General features: G+C 40.5%; 1 protein-coding gene across 1 annotated transcript; it reads right to left on the reverse strand.

The window, feature by feature from the left end:
* Positions 1-16383: 16383 nt before the first annotated feature.
* On the reverse strand, positions 16384-21627 carry LOC143356978 (uncharacterized). The gene has a single exon (XM_076793091.1). The coding sequence runs from the start codon at positions 21625-21627 to the stop codon at positions 16384-16386; it is 5244 nt and encodes a 1747-aa protein (XP_076649206.1).
* Between the last annotated feature and the right edge of the window lie 5234 nt (positions 21628-26861).

Below are 26861 nucleotides of genomic sequence, written 5' to 3' on the forward strand. Positions count from 1 at the left end.
ACGTATTGTTTCCACACTTCTATCAATTCTCCATTACTGCCTCGCATTAAAAGATTCATCAATTATCTTTTTAATAACAATCTCAAAAGAAGTTATTAGACTATAGTAGTGAGGTTGATTTGTTCGTTTACGTCTGAAATTGCTGTTAGAAAATTTATTAAGGAATTTCTGGTGGCTAGTTCAGGTCCATTTGCTGGAAAAGACTTTTCAAACAACTGTTTAACGAATTTAGATTCTCATTTATAATACCTAATTGTAAGTATGGCTCTAATTGACACCACTTTAACAAAAAATTAAAAGTCATTTAGAAGATTGAGCCTCGATCTTCTCAACCTGCTCTTCGTCTTTCGCAAACTGTGAAATTGGAACCGAAAGTTTTGACTTAATTGCGACTAAGTTCGAAGCCAATCGGTCGAGTAGATCTTGAGAACCGTGGCAGCCAATTTAGAAAACATAGTTCCGAGAAAATCGTGTTTAAAGTTTCCGGTATTTAATACTCTTCTGGTGATCTGTGCTGTGCGCCTCTTTCGAACCGCTGTAACTTCGTCAATTTGGAGGATTTATAAACACTGATTAAGTAATACGTTTTGGAAACGATGTTCTTTCAGAACATAGAAAAAGATCCTAGACATGTATGGTATATGGTTGCATACCCTTAGTAAAATAATAGAAATCGATTTCCCAAAAATAGTATATTCTGTCAGTACGATCCATTGAAATATTGTAATATACGCGTTTCATTCGAAGTGGAGCTTTCAAAATCAAATATCTGAAAGACTACCGGGCCAATTTCGATGAAATTTCGCAGCAACATTTCTCGAACTGTTATCGAATTCTTGACGAAGCGAATTTTTAACTCGTACATTTTTTGTCTTTTTACAAACAAGACCAGGTGAAGATTAACATCAAAAATTATATTCGAGTTCAAACAGCTGTAACTTCTATATGAAATGATTTTTTAAAAAATGGCTTTCACAAAGACTAGTTTATTCTGTGTGGTTTAGTGTAAAATTACAAACATGTGTATTTAAAAAATCCGACGAAGATATATCTAGCATAACTTTCGGTACAAGATCAGTGCAAATGGTGTTTTGCAAAAATAGCTTTGTGAAAAATACTGCTACGTCCTTCTAGTTTATGATGGCATTAATTTTGTATCAAATGCTACTTAAACGTCGCATAACAAGATCTACTTATTACATTTTTAAAGGAACATAATTGTATATAGAAAAATAAATAGATATGTAGAAAATAGTTGTATCAACCCCTTTATTTTTCAATCGTTGAATGTAACCCCTTAGACCGCTCAGCAGAACATAGGGTGCATCAGAATAGTTGGGTCGAAGAAGTTATTATTTCATAAACGGTGGTGTTAAGGGAAGGGTTTCCCTCTGTGAATGCAAGGCAAGTTTACAAGTCGTGGTCTCGATGCCTCGTGACCGCACGCCGATCGATGTTCGGGGGCGAACGTGACTAAACCTTTTTTTTCCCCATCGAGCCGAGGGTGAGAAATGAGACGGCGGCATTAGCGTCCCTTCGCCGCTTCATAGTATGGGTTGCAGGTGCGAAAATTCCATTTCCTTCCGCCTGTCACACGGCTCGGCCACAATTTTCGTTTTTGGCGTACGTGCGCAGACCCTGCCTTTAAATGTTCCACGAACCATAGGCGGAAAGGGGTGTGGAGGCTGGATATCCCCGTTGGTCCCGGGTGTAAACCGTCCTCCGGAGCCCGTTCGCCACCCTTCTTTCGCTGGAGACGCGATCGGAAAACCTTACCGGCAACGTGCTCGAGATCAATGACGAATTTAGCCGACGCGTGTCAGCCGACACCGTGAAATATTTCCACCCGCTGCACCGCGAGGGTATCGCTACAAAATGTTGCTATTTCGATCAAATTCAAAGGAGCGCCGGGCACGTTACGTCGACGGTCGCTCGATGGAATTCTGATGACGGTTATGAGCATTTGTGAACCCCCATCGGTCGCGGTGCCAATTTATTGTGACGGATACAGAGTAGAGTGGTCCCTATTTTCCGACTTTCGATTTTTTATGGTTTTACCACCCTAAATTGATCGTACCTATTTTAAATCAGAATAACTGTTTCATTAGTGGACCAAACAACTTCAGATTTTTTCAAAGCGAGAGGAATTAATTTAATCGAGAACGTGTAATGAAAATTTTGAAAAAATTTTAATTAGTCGGAATATGGAATGAGAGGTAAAAGTTGCGTTTCATAACTTTTTTATCCGAGCCTGTAATTTGAATTTAAAAAATGTGTTTTGTGGAGTCATAGAGGTAGAACATATCTACCTGCGTAAGTAGTGTAAGGACCATTTTAGTCAGACTGGCAGTATTGAGAACGTTCGTGTTCATGCAAGCAGACCTGCTATGATCAGATAAGTAGTATGAAGAACTCTTTAATCAGACACGCGGTATCACTGGATGTCTGCTCAAACAAGTACTATGAGAACCATGCAATGGGTAGACTACAGATTTGTATGCATTCCGTAAAAGATTAGACAAATTTCGTTTTCTAGAATTGTCTCCCAACGTTTCACAGGCCGTAGGATTTTTTTTCTTAAGAATTGTGTGGTAGAAGATTTAGGTTTAACACAGAGTCATTAGTAATTGATCGTGATTTATTTCTACACCTAACATGTCACACACAAGGTAGCAAAGATTGACGCATTATCAGATCTGAAAAAGAAACGTTCCACTTAATTAGTGGTATATTAGACAAATGATAAAAACAAGCGGTAGCCAAGTAATATTCCATGGTTCAGTCTGTATCAGCTATTTATCAAGAGAATGAATTAGACGTTCCACCCCGAGATGGTTCAAAACGACTTCTTCGATACAAGGATCGCGCCAGGCTGTCGCTCCCGCGACCATGTCACTTCCAAAAAAAAAAATGCTCGATCCATCACGTAATGTCGCCGCACGCCAAGTGTCTGACTAATCACCTTCCTGCGCTACTCGCCCCCGATGTCTGGCCACGTATTGATTTACGCTCCTGAGTCGCAACTTCTGGCGTCGCGTCGTTTTCGCATAACTATGGGGCAGTGAACGACGCTCTCGCATTGGTCACGTCGCGCCCGATGCGTCACGATGCACACGCAAGTCGCATAGCACGCGCGGCCTTGTCCGTGCACGGACGCCTTAAATCATGCGATCACGAATCATGCGTTGGAACGGCCGCTATGCATTCGTTCCGGCGCCCTTTAACGCCCCGACGACCACTGACGCCACAGTGGCGTCCTACGAATTTCCGCGACTCGTACATGCTGATGCACATCGTGCTTTCCGAGTGCCATAACATTAAGTTCTCTGCTATGAAACTCTTTGCTGTGTAGCTCGATTTTTAATGTGTATGGTTAAATTGTGTCCCCAAAAGTCTGTAAACATTTTATGGTTCTCGTGCGTGCACGTTTCATTTTAGAAAATATTCTAAAAAGGGACATGTTTTAAATTGTAATCAAATTTTAATCGAAGTAGCAGGTGATAATCGAGTGGCTATACAAACTAAGAAGGTGAAAGTTACACGTGATAAGTTTATTTAATATAATTTTGTTTTTATTTATGTGGACTCATAGTTGGCAGAATTTCTTTGCATGGTGATGCCAAGGTAAATTTTGTAAATTCTTGGATTTTATAAATAAGTTCGAAATCAGATTCGAGAAATGAGCCACCTCGATTTTGGTTACAAATTAAACCAGACCCACGTAGGCTAAATAATTCCAGAAGACTGTATCACTTTTTGACAGTCCAAGTATAGAGGTCTCGTATTATTAATTTTAGATAAAATTCCTGATGTTGAAATAACTAATTGATCAACTTATAACAAATGAAGCGAACCAGACGTATTTTGATTATAAATTAAAATTTACTCATGCACTTATTAATTGGACCCGAACCAAGTTCGTTAAAATTTCTAAAGGGTGTATCACTTCTCAACAGAGCAAATATAGAAGTGATTTAGTGTCCATTTCGAATAAAATTTCTGACATTAAAATAAAAAATTGACGGGACCAGACTAAATAATTAAACGAGGCTTAAATAATTCCAGAAGATTGTATAACTTTTCGACAGTCCAAGCGGAGGGCCGCCTTAATGGTCCCGTACCCATCGACCATAATGCCGGGGCTCACACGGAGCCGTGAATTTATGAACGGGAAGAGCCCGCTTACCGGCGCCGCCTTAATTTCGAAATTGCTTGGCACGCACAACACGCTTTTCTATGAATACGCAGCGGATCCGCGCGTGCGGGGGCGCGGCTGGTAAACGGTACGTATCACAATTCAAGTCGCCGGTGTGATGCGATGCAGCATGCAATAACGCCGGGGACGCGTAACGTTATCGCGCAAAATAAATTGCTCCCCTGTTGCCACGGAAAAAGTCGTTTAAACAGTCCCCCAGAGCACGTGCTCCGTCTCGTTTTGTAATTAATATTCGGTTAATCTGCGTGCCTTCTATCGACTGCGTTGCACTTTGAATAACGGCGCCTCTATTATGTCTCGATTTCACTCGGTGTCTGCGATTACGCGATTCGTTCTCCTTGCGCTTTGCTACTTGCACGGATTAACTGGCTCTTCCGCGTAAACGAAATTCAATTTTTGAAAAAATGAATATTAATCAACTATTGATTGCAGGCGATTTAAAATTCATTTGAGAAAGTCTTTTGATCATACAGTGTGATCTATATAATTTTAAATCTTCGTGTAGACTTTAATAGCACGCTAGAGCACAGTATTTTATAGTTATAGACTTAATGCACTCTCTAACCATAATGAACACATTTAGTTCCGCTCTCTGGAGCTCCCAAATCTTTTGTGAAATACATTATTTGATCACAATATTTTCTCGTGGAGCTTGGTTTGATAAATCAATGGCTGAACATTAGTTCAACGTAGCACTATACGTTCGTAATCGTTAACTATCATTACCAAGCATTATTAATGCACTGTAGATTGCAGAGTTTCATACAGTAGGTACATTTTTTGCTAAAAATTAACTAGATAGAACATTTCGTAAGTGACATGAGAATATAAAAAAAATTGTTCTTTTTTTTAAATTATTGAACGAAACCAGCTACATTACCTGGTATTACAGTTTCAGAGTGAACATTATGCATTTCAAACGTAATATCGTATTTCTTTTATTCTCAACATGATAAACTTTCCTGCGACAAATTCAAGGATATGCACCACTAAATCATTCCGTTTTATGGCTGCTCATAAAGTGCGGTGTAACTGTGGTCTGGCTTGTGTTAGTAGCATGGTCAAGTAGGGTCTATCTGGTCGAAGTTGTGCTACACGATCTGACTCTCCAGGGTAGTGTGACTTTACAATCTTGCAACAATCTTGGAAGTGTTGTTGTGACCCCGTGTCACAAAGTTTAGATTTCGCGGGCTCGTGTATCTTCGGCGTTTATGCCGTGAATCATCCCAGTCAATGATGGAAGTGAATAATCGATGATTACACTCCCCGGCTTCGTGCATTTATTATGGGTGCAGCTCTCTGAAACTCGGTATAATAACAAGCTTAATATTACGAAAGATTTAATCACGTTCTGAGAATTGAATTTAAATTGAATAAAAATTTAAAGAGATTCGACCTTCTTTCATAACTGATAAAAAATAATACAATTTCAGTTTTATTTAATTTTTGGCAGAATATTTAACGACCAGATTTATATTTTATTCTAATTTCTGTAAATTGAATTCTAACAATGTATATTTATAGAGATATCTTCAGTTTATGGGTTTCACGTTGATCTATGTACAAAGTATGCCAGTAGTTATAATACGTGGCAAGTTATTAAAATTTAAATAAAGAATTCCACTTGTCCAAATTTCATTCCGAAACTCGATTAAAATAGTACTGTTTGTTTCGTTGTATGTAGTGTAAATTGTAGGCGACGTATTTTCCAATCGGTCTTTGCATAGTTGGAACTATGTCCACTGCAATTTTTAGCAACTATTGTTTTTATTCGTAGGAAAATAGCTCTGTCGAGAGGATATAATGCAAGGGAAAACCAGATGTATAGTTCTCGAAGCATTTACGAAACGATTTTCGGGGACGTGAGAACTACATTTTGCATTCGACTCATGTGATCGAGCAGGTGTATAGAAATGTCCGACATAATTTCGTTCTGCAATTTTAATCTCGTTGAACCAATCGAATGATTCTAACTGAGAAATTGGATAATACAAACGTTTCGTGCTGTCGTTTTCTACTATTCTCGTAGCGGGGATCTTCCTGCACGTGCAGCTGCTCTGAAAATACAACATTTCTGGTAGACTATTCCCAAAAATAAATTATAAATCTTTTGAATAATTTCTGACTCTTCTGAATGACCATCTTTCCTATTCTTTATGCGTCGATTTCTTTTCACATGATTTTATTAAAAATCTATGTTCACATCACGGCAAAGAAATCAGACGAGTCATTTAAATGTTTGAAAATGTTGGATTCTTATGTCAAATACAAAATGGAAATAATTAAAAAATTCCTGCTGTTATCGTTCTCCTTTTATGTTTCACTGTAAGTTTTATGTAGTTGCTACATGGAGAGTAATTTTATCAGCATTATATTTACGTTACGTTACATCCGCACTGTATCGCACATCAACGTTATGCAAAAAAGCAACGATGGCATTAAGATGACACTCGCAATGAGCTCGAGATAATTTTTTCATCATCGTTAGACACGCATCCAGAATGCATACATACCTGACAGCTACTTGTCCACTTAAAACAGCAAAAATAATTAATAATCTTGTCAGAGCTGAAGTACCGTGTACAATAAGGCCGTAGAAAATAAATAAATAAATCCGCCTAAGTGCCGAGAATAAACTGGCTGTTCCAGACCACCGCGTGTCCCCGAGTAATTCAATTTTCGGCGAGTACCGTGCAGATACCGGGGCGATGCGTCCGGGGAAGCTACGGATGGCCCAGGTAAACAAAGATTGTCATCTCGAGGTTGTTAATTAGTAAGAAATCTGTTCTCGGTTAGCGTAACATTATCTTGATGCTACGGCAAAGTGATTACAATACTCTTTCCTCATTCTCAACGCTTTGCAGCCGCACACTCGAGCTCCCTGCTCGCGGTAATACGCCCCTAAGTGTGTACTTACACGGGGCTATTAAATTCCTGAGTGCACAGCGACCACGATACCACCACTGCCTTAATTTTAAACTCGCTCCACGGCTGTCGCTGCTCGAGACTTTAAATTCTACACGAATCCGCGACAGTATAACGTAACGACCGAGCGATGTGTACACATTGCTGATTCCCCTACAGAAATACGAAAGAAGCGTAACCGTGTAGAGGCCTCGAGTGCTACGTTTAAGTTTTTCTCCAGCTTTCACGGGACCGATTCAATGTCCTTCCCCTCCCACCGGGTTCTACCCCCTCCCCACTCCTCTTTTTAGAAGGAAAACCGGGCACGGTCAATAGAAATTATAGTCACGACATTCGTCAAAAAAGTCCCCCTTAGGCTCGCGAGCCAGACCCCGATATGGAGTTGCTCGCGGAATCGAAGAATTCCATTTAAAAGCCGTCGTGCGACGATGATTTTACCCAGTTGAAAAGAAAATGGGGAGGAAATGGACTCGAAGGACCGGGCATTCACATGTTTTCGGGATCCCGTTGAAAGGGTCTTAAGAGATGAACCGAATCGTGCACCCTATTTCGGATACAAATTCCAGGATGGAAGGGTATCGGACATTTTCCGCGTTTCTTCGGATTTCACAGCGTTCAAGCGGTTTCGCGGAAGGAAAATATTGTGCCCGGCAGGAACACAGACTTCTCGGCAAAATTGTTGCGTGCTAATAATGCGTTATTGTTGCTGGAACTACCCTCGGCTCTAATTTATCGGAGAGCTTAGAGTGCGCTTTTAAAATGACAAGCTATTTAAGTAGAGCTCGTCTTATCTTGTTAATGAAATTTGAGAATGAATATCTACACTTGATCTCGACATCTGAAATTAGAAGAATAGAATGAAAAATGGAATTAAAAAATGGAATATTATTTAGTTAATATAATTCGTAATAGTTAGGTTAACCTAAAAATTGAACGACGAGTCAAAACAAATGACAGATGTCATGAATCATTGATTTTGATTGAAGGCTCCGCAATTTTGCGCTACAACATAACTTACAGCTGCATCCGCCAATAATTCCAGTTTAAATATTCACTTACTACTATTATTATGGGACAGAGGGAGTATCAAATTCTCATTGGTGTGAGTTTTCCCGTGATTAATACGAACGCTATTAACCAGCAACTGTACAACTTCCGTTTGTAATTGCAGCCTGAGACAGAGTGCACTGTATCTTCCTCTAAATACTTAAAATTTCGAATTGTCAATATCATGTTGCAATTTCCAGTTTTGAATTTCATATTTTGAACAAAACGTATCGCAGTTTCGTGTTTCAAGCATCGACCAAAGAGCATCAAATATTGAAATTTCGCATACCAAATATCGAATTTCTTCGTATCGTTTTAATATTTGTTTCATTTTATGTTGGAACATTGACTTTGACAATACTCGCGCGGAGCGCGTTCTCCAAATTGATTTAGTTTTATTTCCGAAGCGAAAAACATACGTAGGCGTAAACATCGACGATTTTTTCTTCTAGATATTTTGTAAAAACCTTTGGTAGTAAAAACTCACAAAATTGTAACTCAATCGGTCGATTGATTACTGAGAAGAAGGACCAGGAATTTGGTTTAACTCGTATGTATTGTACCCCATCATAGTGATTCCTCTGTTGTTTGACCTTGAACGACACGTGGTGCGAGTCGCTACTAAGCTAGAAACGAGGTCGCATCCAGCGGGGTTTGTGCTGTACCGAAAAAAATATCTGGTTCCCTTAAACAACGTCGCACGGCGGAATCTACCGCTCTATAAAGAACAATTTGTCGGATGATGGCGCGTGACACATACATTTGATTGTCCCCGGGGATTCGCCGCCGCCTCCGACAGGAATTTTCCTACGTTAACGTTTTTCTTTCCCCCGTTTCCGCTCCGGGGGCCGACGACAAAGGACCGTCCCGCGATTCGCTGAGCTTTAATCGGGCAGGAGCTCGCACAAAGCTGCTGCATATATGCACCGCGTTCAACACGCACACACACACATGCGCGCGCGTACAGGTTATCCGTAAAGAAGTTCACACGGTGTCGACGATCTTTTCAGAGGTGCTTACGACTCCGTCGATTTCCGACTGTGTACCCTAAACCGCCGGCCGCTTAATCATTCACGACGCCGCTCCATGTGTGCATCGGCGAATGCACCACCACTCAAAGGAACGCTAAAGCGTCCGGAACGTGCCCGAGGAAAGAAGTAAATAGAAGGAATTCGAGGAGAAGGTGAATTACATCGAAACAAAAAATAAGAGTCGTCCCCGGAGTCGTGGGAATTCATGCGCGTTTTCGTGGACCCGTTACACTGGCAATTTTTCGGTGATAAGTAATCATTTTTAATATTTTTTCAAGGTCTATGTCAGGTCACCGTCTTCGGTTAAGAATCCTTGAGTCAAGTTCCTAGTCAAGGGCCGTTTCTCGAGACGTGAAACTTATGCACAATTTCCCTAGCCTGTTCAACAGGCAATTTTTCAGCTGAAGAAATCGCTGATAAATATTCGCGAGAAGGAAACCCTCCTCCATTTTTTAATGTCCTGTCAAGATCATCTTAAACGTTGTAATGGTTTCGGTTACGAGTAACTTTCTGGAGTCGTGAGATTCATGCATACTTTCATCAATCTGTGAAAAGTGAAATTATTTTGGTGGAAAAAATTGATGGTAAATGTTCTCGAGAAATATATTCGTTAACGTGATTCAAATAGGATATGAAACATTCTTCCTTGATAATTGTGTAGATGAGGTATGCGATCTCTAAAATTAATAGTTAATGTCCTTAAAGTGTGTGGGAAAGGTGAAAACGTTCTCAGTGATTCTATGTACATAAAAGTCTACAAAGTGAAACACTAAAAAGTAGATGTGTACTATATCATCGATTTATATCACTAGAACAATGAAAGTCAAAGTAACTGATTAGAAAATAATATTTGTGATTCCTAGAAATTTTATTGTTGGTATTCAAACTGTGCAATATCATGTTTATACTCCGCATAATGTGATAGACATGTTTATGATATAAACTATCAATTGCAATTATTAGTAATTGCAACGCATTTGAAGGAGGATTAATTTAGCTTTAAACAATGCAGGAGGAAAAAATTACGCGAGAACAAAGCCGAACGAGTTATTATGTTTTCTCCAGTTAAGGGGTGAAAATATTTCACGTGTATTTGTAGCAACAGAAAATAATCCAATACGCATTGCAGATTATTATCGATAGGAATTATAGAGTAAATTGAATCGGTACGACGAGTACGTTGATGAACGGATGGGAGGAAAAATAAATTAACTATTGAAAATTTAATTGTAACTTGTCCCTCCATTCACAGTCCGTATAGTTTTGCGACGAAAAATAGCCGTTCCGTTTGATTTCCTTGTACCATTAAATTTAGTTTGCATTGTGTTATTTCGAGAAGGAATGCTGGCATGTTTGATTCTGCTTTTTCTATTTTACGAGCCGCTCTTTGCACTGACGGTGAAACCAATTAACGACAACCCGGTGGAAACTAAAATTGAAATTTGACATGCGAATATTTTAAATTGATTACTAAGTTAAATTTCGTTTCTTTGGGAGAATTCATTCGTCGAATACATTAATATTATCCTCCAAATAATGGATGGCCATTCAACGATTTATCTCCCAAAACCCAGCCGATTAATAATAACATACAGGTATACATGCTGAAACAATTTTGCTTGGATCACGGTGACCCATTTAGAGTTCAATAGAGAGCTAATTGCAACTAAAAACGTCCCACATTTCATATGCCGCTAATAATTGCAGAGAATTAATTTATCGACAGGTTTAACAGGTGTGAATGGACAGTTTATAATTAACGAAATTTTGTGCGTCTAAAATCTTTATGTGTATACAACCTGTGTCGATAATATTGTGCGCCAGTCACGATTAGATACGAGAATGATTGAATCCTTAATAGAATCGATAATATAGAGAAAAATTAATAATCTATGTGCAGTTAGAGGATTCGTAGGCCAAATTAATTGCTTAGAAAGAGGACTGCACCTATTTAAAGAGAGTGGTTTCGTTTATTTGGTAAGGAACACAAGACAACTGCTGTCGCAAAACGTTTCCCTTTGTTTAGCATCCCGTTCTACTCGCTAGTCAAGGAAATTCTACGCCTTTGTCAACACGATTGCTCCACGGGGATGAGGTGTGTCAAGTAAATACATTAAACTCGGAAACTTCAGCGAAGCTGCAGAGACCGCGCGATTTATGCAGCGTTTCTCTAAATCTGTTTGTATAATATAAGACGGATGCTGTGTTGTACCGTTGCATGCTTCTCCATCCCTTTTTTTCCATTGTGTTCCACGAAATGGTAAATCAATAAACCACGTGTTATCAATGTGTAAAATAAAAAGTTAATTCAACATGCATTTCTTGCGTGAAAGTTTTATTATAGCCACTCTATGAAACAAATGTGACCACGTTGCAGGCACCTTTTCATTTTCTTTTCGTGTTACAGTTATTACGACTCATTTCTTGTTTCGTTAATTCGATTGTACATACAATCGTACAAGAGCGATCAGAGGAAGTAAAATTTCACGTTTAAGCGACGAAACAGTGAGAAAGTCAAACAGAATTGAAAAGAATAGAATTCTCGTTAATTCAACATTAAATATTTAATAAAACGACTATTTTACTTTTTGATTGTACCACTTCATAAAAATAACAAGAATGTGACTATCCGAAATTTTAGAAATTTTGTGAATAATACATACCCAAGGAAATAAATTTAGTAAATAATTCCTCACGGATGCATTTTTATAGATTAGGTTGGTTCGCGGACTTTGACGAATGGGAGTTCCGCAGGGCTGAAAAGTGCGCAAAGTCACCGTGGAAAAAGGACGAGCGGGTGTAACGGGCTAAATGTAAATTGTAAATGGTGGCGGCGGGAAGAAAAAATTCGCAAGTGGGAAGTTATTCATGGCTAAACCGAATATCCCTGGCCGGGCCTCTCAATGGAACGCTTTGTAGTAGGGAAGACCATCCGGTCAATTATTCAAGCGGGAGAGGGTCAAATGTCCGAGCCGTGTGTAAGTCATTAACGAGCACAGGAAAATTGTCCATGCGCAACCAAGGCGGCAACCCGAGAGCGAGAGGCAGCGTTACATAAACGCCTGGACCCTCGAGCATGAGCAGCCAGTCGCCGCGCCGCGCGCCAGCTGAAACAGCGTTCCGCGTAACGACGATACTGGCCGGGCGCTATGGTAAATTCAATTTTGAGTATCTTTTCATCAGAATTCCTTTCATGCACACGTTACTCCCGACGGTGGAACGAAACCCGGCAGCTCCACGGTTCTCAAAGTCCGGCTTTCCGAGACCTTGGCCCGACACCGGAATCCCGATACGCTCACGCATTACCAGCCCAATCAGAAATTTAACCTCACGCATGGTCACACGCGAATTCCGACCATGATTGCGCACAATACTCTCGATTCCTGGAAGAAACATTCGGGGAATCCCCTAACGATCCCCCGGCGCGGCGCCTCGATGTCTTATCAAATGTCTGTGGACTGCGGCTCTTTACGTGTTTACGGAACTCGCGCATTTCTAAAAGAGAAGGAAATTAGTATATTCCGACTCCTGCAAGTCCTAAGCCTATGCCCGAGTCATTTCCGAACCACACCGTCATTCCGATATTCGTTTACAAGCGTTTAACAGTTATATATTAAAAAGGGGTGAATCTGCATGAAAAAATATGTCGGAAATACTGCCATTTTTCGTCCGGAGCTTCATTCTCGAATAAATCGATGCTGAAAATTGTTGCGTATGCATTCGTGTCTGTATTAAGTAGAAAATCTGAATAACGAATCAAATTTTTGACCTAGTTCCATCGATTGAACTACATGTCCGACAAAAATTCGAACACGACTTTTTGAATGTCAAGAGATACAGAGATTTTGTTGTAAAAGTTTATCCCCTCTTTCGGAGATATTCTGCGTACAGCATCGTTGTAGTGCACGATATTCCCATAGATACACACATCTGCGTGTTTGAAAACGTGGTCATTCTATTGATTCGCAAATGGTGCAAACATAATTCATGATACATAATGATGCATTTGAAAGTACTTAGGTGGCTAGAAATTGAATAGCGCTAATGGAAATATACTTCAGTGGAAATGAAAGCAGTAACATTGTTTGAAATAATATGCAACATAATATTAGTGTAAAATAGGCGCAATGCGATCTACGATTACACATAGAAATTGAGTGTATAAGTGCGTTAGGACAAACACGTTCATTAATTAGTATACAGGAGTTGTAAACAGAAAAGTGGATTGGGCCGATCACGGTCAGACAATTACAGTTATTCATGCTTTTGATGCAGAAAATATTTTCGTTAACGATAGGCGCAATTGTAAAGCTTGATAAAACTTGTATTGTAATGTTTTCTCATGCTGCTAATTTTTTAAAATAATTCTCATATACTTATAGAGAGCACTCAACAATTTTTTAACCAGCTCTTAACAAATTTTTCTTACAATCAAATCTATAATTTTACTCAAATATATTCAGGAGTAGTAGAATGAGACAGTTATGAGAAGACAAGTGAAATAGGACAGTCCTAGTCAGACAAGAAATAAGACAACATGGTCAGCTTGTTATAATAAGACGGTCATGCAAAGAGAAATGAAATATGGACATAATAATTGGAATAAGACTATCGTTATTAGATAAGTAGAATAAGACTACTATGCTTACGAAAATAGAATATGCCCATCATAATCAGACAGGTGGAATAAGACTTACACAGTGGACACGACGAAATCCCGGTCAGATAAGTGAGACATGGAAGTGATAGTACAAAAGGGCAGTCATGGTCAGACAAGTACAAAGTTACCATCATCGCCAGACAAATAGAACAAATCCACCGTGTTCAGCTAAGTACAACGAGACAATCGTGGTCAGACAATTGAAATGAAATCGTCACGGCCGGGCACAGCAATCCTAACGGAGTTAGTAGATTGGACGCACCGTGGACGGATAAAACACAATCGCTGTTGGTACGAAGGTAAGAGAGATAATCGCAATCTAGGCAAGTAGATTAGGTACAGACATTTTCCAGGCAATCAGGATGGACGCGGAAACTCTCAGGACACGTAAAACAGTTGTCCACCGAGCGAGTAGAATAGGGTCACTCGTCAGACAATGGACGGCAGCGCTGACGACATATATAGAGCAAAAACGAGCATTTACCGAGCATGTAAAATATCGAACGTTGTCGTGCAACTAAATGCAACACGGCTTCACAAAAATCAATGATGCTGAACAGCGTCATTGTTAAATTGTTGCATCGCTGGCTTTGTGCAAGCCAAAGACGAGTTGCGTTTACAATGTGCGACACACTCGAGCCAATTACAGCGGGCACGGGCGGGCGGTTCGATTTTCAAAACACTTCAATCCCGGTTGCTTTATCTTCTCGGGGAAGGGCTAGTAATTGGATGACGAAGGAAACGTACCGTTCTTTCCGAAAAATGGGAGCGAGTTCGGGCGGGGAAACGTCAGGAGGGAGGAATTCGTTGCGAAGAAGGAAAGGAAAGTGGAAAATATCGCGCTTCTGCTTCCGGTGTCGGCGGCGTCCCTGGAACACTGAACTTCCTCCGGCAGCTATTCCACGAAATTCCGCAATATCGAATCTCCACCCGGAGTCGCTATTTTACAAAATTCCGGAAATCTTATTCCGTGGAAACACGCTTACGCGCGCGAGCGCTCGCGGCCGAGGTTTCCGTTTCTCCTCCTCCTCCTCCTCCTCCTCCTCCTCCTCCTCCCACGCTCCCTCTGGCGGAGTGCGATCGGTCTTATTCGTCGGGTAATAACGTTATCGCGATCAACTCGTTACACACCCGCGCCTGACCCAAATAACTGCAGTTTTACCGTGGTATGCATTTTCCATTTAACCGTTAATATCATCGATCGCGCTCGGCCAGGACACCGCTCTCGCCGCTGCCAGTATCGCCGCCGGGATACCAGCAGGGAACGATGCATCGACGTTTATTATTTATTTAAGAGACGCCCCCGGCGTTTGGCAGCTGTCGACCCGCCCGATGACATTCTCCGTGACGTTTCGATGACACCGGAAGTGATAAAAAAATTGTACCTCCCGCTGGACCATGTTCTTCATTTTTCAGAAACAACCGCTGCGGATGATGAACGAGGCTAATTATGAACGAGAGCTGAACATTATGGACAGCGTGCCAAAGTTCATTCATTATGATTGGCGTACTAACGAATTACTCGACTCAGCTGGATTTTACGCGGGCAGGACAGCCCATTTGGTTTTGACCGTTTTCACTTGTTGTGGCGTGAGCAAAAGGGGGTTGTCTAATCTTGAGAGAAACTCTCACTGCATGCTCCGCTTCACTCGCTGACTTAACGGCGAGGGAATATTTATTTTTAATTAAGGTGGATGCTGAATAAGGTGCATTCGAAGAACTGATAACTTAACTTTATTATAAAAATATAAACGACTAGGTGTTAGGTTACAGAGTGAGTGAATGTGATTTAACGGTAGGTGTTTTCCGGTGGACGGACTGATCGATTCTGATCTCGTGGAATGATTTTTTGGAAGACTTGGAGTTTGAGTTGGGGGGTGGTTTGCTGGTCGGTGGATCGTGATTGGTCAATGGGGATTGTAGGCGGTCGGTTTTTGAAGGAGTTTGATTTGGCTAAAACTTCCTTGCAACGGCTCAAGACCGCGTGGGGTGCCTTACGCAGGTAACGCGACGGTATTGTGCGTTACGGTCATAAAATTGACCATCTGCCGGGTTTCGGTCTTTTAACAATTTAGCGTATTGTAAAGTGATTTTTAATCTCCTAATATTCGTTTTCGTCACGTCGGGGTAATAAAGTGATTTAGTTGACCGGCATTTGGGAAGTTTCAAAATTTTACATTTTCTGGTGTACCTTAATAGGGGTCCGGGTTTATGATTGGTTGTTACGCCGTAACACGCCGCCCGCCTTGAACGTCTTGCGTTCAAAGTTAATCGCTTGGTGGTTACATGTGTGTATTGTTAATGAGTACAATGTGACGATCTTTAGCGAATGATACTTGATAGACTAGCTGTAATGAATATGAATTGCTATACACTAACGCGTGCTTAATGACTATCAATGAATACATATTATGTTGTAAATGCTTATAGCTCCTAATGAGATCTTAGAGATATATATGTTAATGACACTTATACAATTAAACATTGTGAAACTGTTTATCGAACTACACTTCATTGTCTGTGGATATATCGATGGGTAACGGTGCGAGCCTTTTAACGCATCGCTTATACACCCCATCTTGTGTTTTTACGGTCACAACACGCACTACATTGTCTTGTCCTGGGTGGATCGCGATGATGCGTCCGAGCCTCCAATGCATTGGGGGGAGGTTCTCTTCTCTAATTGTCACCAGTTGTCCAACGGCGATTCCCTTTCCATCGCCGTCATGCCATTTGCTTCTTGTACGCAACTGGTTTAAATATTCTTTGTGCCATCGCACCCAGAAATGTTGCTTTATTTGTTGGATTCGCTGCCACATCGATAAGCGGTTGATTGGTAGCTCTCGGAGATCAACTTCAGGCACGCTTTTCAACGAATCTCCGATGAGGAAGTGAGCTGGGGTAAGGGCTATGAGGTCATTTGGATCGCTGGATACTGGAGTTAAAGGTCGTGAATTCAAGATTGCTTCTATCTCAATTATGCACGTATTAAATTGCTCGTATGTGAACATTGATTCGCCTACTGTACGGTATAAGTGATGTTTAAATGATTTGACGGCGGCCTCCCACAGGCCGCCGAAATGTGGTGATCGCGGGGGGGAAAATTGCCAATCAATTCCTTCAGAGAGCGAATAATGTGCAAATTTAGCTTGATTTTTATTGTCTAGAAAAAATGCTCGAACCTTCATAATTTCATTTTTAGCTCCCACAAAGTTGGTTGCATTGTCTGAATAGATGGTTTTAGGTTTTCCCCTTCTAGAGCAAAACCGTTTTACGGCTTCCAGGCAAGTTTCGGTAGTCAAATCAGTGACTAATTCAAGGTGAACGGCTCTTGTGCTAAAGCAGACAAATACCGCTACATAAGATTTTACTTTACCAGTGTTTCGAAATTTCTTTTCTTTGAGCGAAAAAGGACCACAATAATCAATTCCCACATTCGCGAATGGTCTTGACTGTGTTACACGGTGTTTGGGCAAATCACCCATTATATATTCTGGTAGCTGAGGATTTAACTTGCTACAACGTATGCAGTTACGTATGATTTGACGGGTCTTGTTCTTCCCATCTATTGGCCAATACTTATGTCTAATGGTATTAAGTGTGGCTTGTACCCCTGCATGCCAATTCTTTTCGTGTTCATGACGCATGATTAAAGTCGTCACGTGATCATTTCTGGGCAACAATATTGGGTATTTACGCGAGTAACTCATTGCCGCGTTTGTTAGTCTGCCTCCGACACGCATGACGCAGGTTGAATCTAAGAACGGGTTTAAGCAGGTAAGCTTGCTTTTCGCTCCTAACTCTTTGCCTTCCTTTAAACAGTTGATATCTCGTGAAAAATGATTGTATTGAATCACCTTAATTATTTGCCAATGTGCATTTTGTAGTTCCCTTGCTGTATATTGTCCCCTTATTTTATTTTCTAATCTTCTATTTGCTACGGCTCTACGGCAAAGTGCAACAAATCTATTTAAGGCGGTAATGGAGGAAAATTGTTCAAACGTATCATTTTTTATTTGCAAGTAATCTTTATTTAAGGTTGCATGTTTTAAATTGTTTTGTCCCAGCCCTGCAACCAGAAGGGCTGTCGCAACTCGTTGATCCGGAATGACTATTTCTGACAATTGCCGTATTTTCCACTGGCTCTCATTTTGAGCAAGCCATGTGGGTCCGAGTAACCAACGTGTGTTTCGAATGAATTCACAAGGATTTTGACCGCGAGAGAGATCGTCCGCGGGGTTGTCGTCAGTGGAAATATGATGCCAATCATTGATGTTTGTTTTTACCTGAATTTCCGCCACGCGATTGGCAACGAATGTTTTTAGCGTATGAGGAGAAGCTTGAATCCAATGCAATGCGATTGTAGAATCAGACCACAAGTGAATTTTGGCGAATGTTAACCTTAAAGCCTCTGTTACGGTTTTAACTAAGTTTGACAACAAGTGAGCCGCGCATAATTCTAATCTAGGTATGGTCATGGTCTTAACCGGTGCCACTCGAGATTTAGCACATAACAATTGTACATAACAATCGCCAGTGTTATTAACGGATCTTAAGTATATACAGGCTCCATAAGCACGCTCGCTGGCGTCGCAAAATCCATGTAATTGAATATCAACGGAATTAACTTGGATAATCTGTCGAGGTACTTTAAACTGGCTAAGTATCGGCAACTCATGCTTGAAGTTCATCCATTTTGTGAATAACGCCTTTGGTATTGACTCATCCCAGTTAAGATTCGCCTTCCATAATGATTGCATGATAAGTTTGGCTATTACGATTACAGGCCCTAATAGTCCTAACGGATCAAATAACTGTGCAATATGCGATAATATATTGCGCTTGGTAACACACTTGTCGTTAGACAGCGGTTTGATTGAATAGATTAACGCGTCCTCGATAGAATTCCAATGAACTCCTAACAACTTTCTTGTCTGCATATTTAAACAAACGCTTGACGACGCATCTGCATTGTCGGATTCGACAATTAATTCAGGCTTATTTGATGCCCATTTGTGGAGTTGAAATCCACCGAGTTTTAATAGTTCAACTAATTGATTTTTTATTTTTAATGCTTCTTGAACGGTAGCTGCGCCCGAGAGCAAGTCATCGACATAAAAGTCATTTTTTAAGATCGCGGCGGCTTGAGGATATTTACTCCTTTCATCACTTGAGAGTTGATGTAAGGTTCTAGCTGCAAGAAATGGTGCTGGTGCTGTGCCTTGAGTAACAGTTGTTAATTTGAATACACGGATAGCCTCATGCTCATTTTCTCTCCACAAGATTTTTTGGTAAATCGCGTCTGAGTCTTGAACTTTGATTTGACGGTACATTTTTTGTATATCAGCTGCAAGTACCACGTTATGTAATCTGAACCTCATGATAATAAATATTAATTCATCTTGGATAGTAGGTCCAACTCTTAGCGTGTTATTTAATGAGATATTCGTGCTACTTTTGGCGGATGCATCAAACACTACTCGAATCTTAGTAGATAGACCTTCGTCTTTGAATACCGCGTGATGAGGTATGTAGTAACCTTCATGTGTGTTATCGTGTTGAGTAATTTCACGCATGTGCCCGAGATCGCGATATTCTCTTAAAAATTCTGAATATTGTTGCTTCAATGCATTGTTTCTAGCTAGTTTTTTCTCTAACGCGTAGAATCGATTCAATGCCATATTGTGAGATTGACCGAGGGAGTTTTTTCGCTCATTGAACGGTAGTTGTACCGTGTATCGTCCACCTGAATCGCGTGTAGTGGTTTCCGTGAACAATTGTTCACATTCTAATTCTTCTGTCGAATAATGCCTTTTACCAGGAATTTCTTCCACCTCCCAGAATCGAGTTAACTGATTATCCAATGATGTAATTAAGTGACAAGCTCTAGGGTTTACGTTATAATGCAAATTGCCGATTTCACCTACAACTATCCAACCTAATAGTGTTTTCTGCAATGTTAATTTCGACTGGTCTTCTAATTGAATTTGACCGTTGCTTAGTAATTTATAAAATAGTGTGGTTCCTATTAACGCATCGATTTCTGCAGGTTTATCAAATTCTGGGTCGGCTAATTTAATGTTTCGCGGAATGGCAATAGTTCGTCGATTGATTTGTCGCGAAGGTAATACGCTTGTGATTGTCGGTAACGCTACAAATTCTACTTCTGCTTCAAATTTGTTCGCCTTTGACCTAATTTTGGTTTTGACTCGATACTTAGCTCGTGTGGTAAGTTGACCTAATCCTGCGAATGGTAAATCAATGTTATCCCGTTCTAATTTAAGGGTTTCTGCTAATCGCGTAGAAATGAAATTGCATTGTGAACATCCGTCTAACAGTATTCTACATTCACGTTCTCGGTTATTGTTATCTAATATTTTTACTCGTGCCGTTCCTAATAACACCTCCGAATCATACGTTACTGCATAACTTTTCTGTATCACCTCGTTCGAACTACCAGGAATTGCCTTAGCTTCTGGTCTTTTTTCGTTATTTGATTGTGTATGATAATTGTCTATATGCAATAGCGAATTGTGTTTTCGGTTGCATTTTTTACAGACAGATGCGATACAGTTAGCTGTGATGTGATTGTTTCGTAAACAGTTAATGCATAATCGCTTGTCTCTGGCTGCAGCTATTCGATCATGCACGTTTAATTTCAAGAATTTATTGCATGCATAGATATAGTGATCTCCACGACAAAAGGTGCATTCCGGCCGTTGTTGGGTACCAATGTACGCTTGTGCGCGAGCTTTAAATGGTTTTTCGATTCGACTTGCGTGCCTATCGGTATTACAGTGATTGCCTAGCTTGTTCTTCGCGACTGTAAATTCTTCTATTTCATCTCCCCGCTCTTGTTTCCCCAAAAAGGCAATAAGCTCAGCAAACTTCGGCATTTGAGCATTCTCTAATGTGCGTTCCCAGGATCTACGTGTTAACTTATCTAATTTTTGCGTGAGAATATATACCAACAATGCGTCCCAACTATCGACCGGCAACTGCAAGGCCTTTAGTGCATTCACGTGCATTAATGCGTTTTCCTTTAATGTTCTTAGGCTAAGAGGTGAATCCTTGCTGATTTCAGGTAATTCAAAAAATGACTTTAAATGTGCATATACTATTTGTCGCGGTCTGTCACATCGCTGCTTAAGAAGTTCCCATGCTACCAGATAATTTTCCTCGGATGCGTGTAAGGGTTCGATTATTGTGGCGACGCTACCGCGTAATGAATTTTTTAATAGATAGAATTTTTGAACTGCTGGTATTTTGGAATCATTGTGGACAAGAGACTGGAATGTGTCATAGAAACTATTCCATTCAATAGGGTTACCGTCGAATGGACGGATTTCTATTTTAGGTAATAGTGTGTTACTTTGTTGAATCACGAGATTTGAAGTACCTGAGGCTGATTCAGGCGTATTAGTGGCGGGTTTTGTCAATGTTTCTTTAGCTTTAAGTGCCTGAAGCTTTCGACTAATTAGATCGGAACATTCGTAAAACAGTTCATCAAATCGTTCTCTTTCAATATTTTGATCATCTCCAAGCTCTGCTTCTTCGGCAAGCTCCTCAATTTCAACTTGAGTGTTTTCGAATGATTGGTAATATCCATCTAATCTCATCTTACGCGTCTCTAACTGATCGATATCCATGTCCGGATGTTTTTTTATGTGAGTTATTAGACGCGTTATATTCGCCTTGTTTACCGACCGTGCCTTGATTAATGATTTAATCTTCTGTAAAGCGGCCATTTTTATGTGTTCAACTTGACGAATTGATTTAGAGTAGAAGCAATTTGATCTCACGCCTTGGGAATCTTGGGAAGTTTGTGTGTGTAATGGAAACGGAGATTGTTTAAAGGCTTACTTGATGTTGATCTTGTCGTTGGTATTGTGGTTGATGGCGTTGATCTTGTCCGATGATTCTGCCGTGACGCTGCACTCCTGGTGGATGTCCCCTTCTGGATGTTCAGCGATGATGATTCGTTCGATGGTTGATGACCACCGATATGATGATTCGTTCGATGGTTGATGTTCACCAAGTCGTTGATAATGATATCGTATGTGACTGCTCTCCTCTGGGATGTCCACTACGGCTGCTGCTTGTTTGACGTACATACACGTCGTTGATTTCTTCCTTCCGTACGTGGCTGCTCTCCAACAGGATGTCCACTACGGCTCTTTGATGTATGACGTAAATACACGTCGTTGATGTTTGTTTTCCGTACGTGGCTGCTCTCCAACAGGATGTCCACTACGGCTTGTTTGATGGTCGACGTAAATGCACGTCGTTGATGTCTGTTTTCCGTACGTGGCTGCTCTCCAACAGGATGTCCACTACGGCTGTCTGATAGTTGACGTAAATGTACGTCAGTGCTTCAATGTATTGTTAACAATTATTCACTCGACTGCACTGTTCACTATTGTTCGTATCACTTCGATTTTCAATTCAGTATCCGGCTCGAAGGACCAATGTTGTGGCGTGAGCAAAAGGGGGTTGTCTAATCTTGAGAGAAACTCTCACTGCATGCTCCGCTTCACTCGCTGACTTAACGGCGAGGGAATATTTATTTTTAATTAAGGTGGATGCTGAATAAGGTGCATTCGAAGAACTGATAACTTAACTTTATTATAAAAATATAAACGACTAGGTGTTAGGTTACAGAGTGAGTGAATGTGATTTAACGGTAGGTGTTTTCCGGTGGACGGACTGATCGATTCTGATCTCGTGGAATGATTTTTTGGAAGACTTGGAGTTTGAGTTGGGGGGTGGTTTGCTGGTCGGTGGATCGTGATTGGTCAATGGGGATTGTAGGCGGTCGGTTTTTGAAGGAGTTTGATTTGGCTAAAACTTCCTTGCAACGGCTCAAGACCGCGTGGGGTGCCTTACGCAGGTAACGCGACGGTATTGTGCGTTACGGTCATAAAATTGACCATCTGCCGGGTTTCGGTCTTTTAACAATTTAGCGTATTGTAAAGTGATTTTTAATCTCCTAATATTCGTTTTCGTCACGTCGGGGTAATAAAGTGATTTAGTTGACCGGCATTTGGGAAGTTTCAAAATTTTACATTTTCTGGTGTACCTTAATAGGGGTCCGGGTTTATGATTGGTTGTTACGCCGTAACATCACTATTATTTTACTTTTCAGGAATTTCGACATCGAACGGCGATTACGTTAACGCGACTGTTACAACGATATAATTTATTGTAAACACTTCGCTCGGCTATTTCACTAAAATTTTGTATAATTCAATTCGGAATGAAAATTTTCAGCTGTAAATATTCCCAAGGCGTGCGGTCGAATTTCATTTCTGCCCATTATCTCTTTAGTCAATTAACCGCATTGTTAACACAAATAATAGATTGCACAGTCGGAAACGGCGCGTTAATTTAAGATATACATCGCGGTGTTTCTTCAGATTTTTCATTTGTAAAAGTAAACTCGAGTGCCAGTCAAGAAAATTAAACACTTCATACGTTGGAATTATTATTCATTGAATAACGGACAGACAATTCTTTATTATCCATTCATCACGCGCATCGTGTGTTACGTGTCACGTAGATTAATATGCACTCAGAATATAAATTTGCACTTACGGATATGTGCATTTTAATAATCTATGGTTCTATATACCACATCATATTCTTTTATACATAAAATGTTCTATGTATGTACATTATTTTTACGATATTAGATAATCAATAATTTGTACTTTAGCACTTTTGTTCATGTATGTTAAATTTCTACGAATACCATTTGCTGTATCTGCAAAATTTGAGCATATACTTGCTTGAATAATCTTTCCCATGGTAAATGTTTCTGCGTATATGCTATATACTCACATAGGCACAACTTGATGATCAATCTATCACCGTCGGCAGTCTGTCAAACCTACCGCTATCATATCATCGATGCAGTGCACGCTTAGAATACCCCTAAAATCTTCGCGTGCAGCCACTGCCAGACATGCAATAAGCTCTTTTATGGGAACATACACCCGTGACCGTTCTTCTTTCGCATTAGCGTCTATTTCGATCGTTCCGGACATTTTGCAATAGCAGATCTTCCTCTCCCATTATTTTACCATTTTTCATAACGTTCCCTGTTCCAAAAATAAAATAATAAAAATTCAAACTGTTCCTTAAAATTTCCAAATGATTTTCTCATCCACGAAGAAATCGTCAGTGAATCCGCTGAATTCTAATTACAAATTTCTGTGTTTCAGAGTTAGCAATTGTATAAACTAGGTTACACTATTTTCAGATTACCATTTCTGTACCACGGTGTCACAAGAAAACCTGGAGATTTGATTATGAGAAACGTACAGATTTGATCATTCGCAACCGTCGAAGTATGAAGAGCCCCACGGCAGAAGGTATTTGCAGATCGCGTTTACTTCATTAAAATTTCGTTCTACTCGAGCCGATTCGATTTCCTGCGGGTAGCTTTTCCTCACCGAGTCGCAAACGGTGATCATATTCAGCAGGAGAAAAAATTTTTCGAACAGGACTCGAAGAGATAGCAACAGCGGGGAACTTCCCATTACCGGTTCGAAAATGGGCCAAGAGAAATTCGAGAGACTTAAAAGACGGTGCCGGGAGATATCTTATCGCCGAACGTGAGCTAGTAACGGCACAATATAATAGCGTATCTAGCACATACTCGACCAAACAGTTCGGTACAGCCGAGTCGTCGGCCCTTGCGAGTATATACGACGTTTTGCAGCCGCCTAGTCGAGATATGTTCGTCGGTCTCGCGGCGGGATCGTGTGCCCGCATACCAATGAGCGTTGTGGGCGGAACGAGAGAGCGTCATAGTTGTGACTCAGTTTGTGCTGCACAAGCGGGAAAAAGATTTCACACGGTAGAAAAACGGGAAAATCGAGGAGGCATCCATTTGGAAGGTAGCCACGATTTTGAAAGCGGAACGCACGCGAGCGCTGTAGCGCAGTGCCGCGTGCGCGCACACGCGCCTTAACTCCGAGTGGCAGTTTGAATAACGTATGCGCGGGATATAACTTTTGAGCCGAAAAGAAACGGGGGCCAGGCGAGAAATTTGTTACGCCTTTTATGAGGGCACGGCAAACTTTACAGAATCAGGCCAGTGTTCCTGAGGGTACCTAGTACCTTGTGTTTACAGAGCGGATCCAGCTTTTGAAATTTATTCCCGCGAGAAAACGCGTGCGTAACAAGTTTCTGCTGCAGTAACAATTTTTTTTTTCATGCCCGGGAAATATTCGTGGTAGACCGAAGGATGTGGTGATATCTCTGAGTAGTTCTACTCGGTTTCGGCACAGAGTTCCTCGTGCGTTCGCACGTTTATACATTTAGGCCAGATATGCAGGGCAGAGCGGAAATCGCAGTACAACCGGGCAGGAGGTTATTCTACATGCAAAAATACATCGAAGAAAAGCAATAAGATATTTTCGTTTCACGCCTCGTTTTCGAGAAAATCGAGTTTAAAGTCTTAGTATGTGCAGGAAGTAGAATTGGTTTGCCATGATCGGACGTCTCAGACAATTCCAATCTAATATCACGCGTATTCTCTGCATTTTCGAACTCGATTTTCTCGGAAACGAAGATTCAGATGCAAAATATTTTAGCAATTTTTCTTCTTATTTTTTATGTAGTATCACCCCCTGCCCGGTTCTACTACGCTTTCGTAATGTCACAATTGGAAGTATTAGGTCGTTGAATAAGTATTGAAAATTTTCTTTCATTTTTTTAAATCAGTTTTATTGATCACAGAAGATTAGGGATAACATATAAAATACTAGTGGTCATGGTTATTCCTTTTCACCTTCCAAAATTATGGAGAAGTTTGCATTACTTAAGGGGCAATTAATTTATTATGATTAGTTTTCAAATGTCCACAACCCATATTAATGGAAATATGTTGCTTTGCAGCAGAAGGAACAAAATTGTTCAGATTTCATGTATAAAATAGTACCAGCTTTAAACAAACAGTTTCAGATTTATAATTCAAAGAAAAATCCGAACAATGTTGATACTCTGCCCGGCAAATGCCACCAACATTGCTAGGTATCAGTCGTATTTCGACAAGTGGAATGGGACAATGATATCCAGACGAGTAGCGCGGAGCAAGACACGTAAAATAAAAGAGTATCGTTGGCGTTGGTAGAACGGGAAGACTGTAATGGGATCAGTGGAACGAATCAGCTATAGACAGACAAGTATTGTGTAACAACGCCCATAAGATAAGTAGAATCGGTTGCCCAATGGTCTGACAAGTAATATTGGATAATAATGTTCAGGCAAGCAGAATTTTATATCCAAGCTTACAGGAGTAGAACACAACAGCGATGATCAGCCAAGTGTAGCATCACGACAGTGATCGGGCAAGTAGCACGGGATACAAATTATCGGACAAGTAGAATAGGACGGCAATGGTCCACCAAGTAGATTGGGGCAATTCTGAACACGTATAATAGGATAGGTATAATCGCGCCAGTAAAACATGATGGTTAAGGTCAGCCACGCGGAATAAAGTAGTTCTGCCTCGACAAGTAGAATAGGGTAACTGTGGTCAGGCAAACTGAGATTTGAGACAGTGTTTAATAGTGTTCAATATTTTTAGACAAATACTTCGAATACCGATTTTTTTTAAGTAATGCAGAAAATTTACCAAGATATATCAATGGCTCGATATGATAAGTATGTGTACTAATTGAGCAACGATGATAGTTTAATTGAACACGCGAACGTATCGTCGCTGTGTCGTAAAGAATATAGATTACACGGGAACCGTTTAGACGTTCCCGTGCTCTTGGCAACCGCTGCTGGTATGAATACTTGCATTCTGGCCAGCTTCCAGGAAACATTATAATATGTTCCACCATTACACCCTCGAAACATGTGTCACACATACTTCCAGCTCATTTATAAAACGTCTCGTATAATCGAGTATTATGATTTTACTGCGCGGCGAATTCACATTATCGTTCAAATAACCCATTCGGTACAT

Source organism: Halictus rubicundus, chromosome 9, assembly GCF_050948215.1.
Source record: "Halictus rubicundus isolate RS-2024b chromosome 9, iyHalRubi1_principal, whole genome shotgun sequence".
NCBI lineage: Eukaryota > Metazoa > Arthropoda > Insecta > Hymenoptera > Halictidae > Halictus > Halictus rubicundus.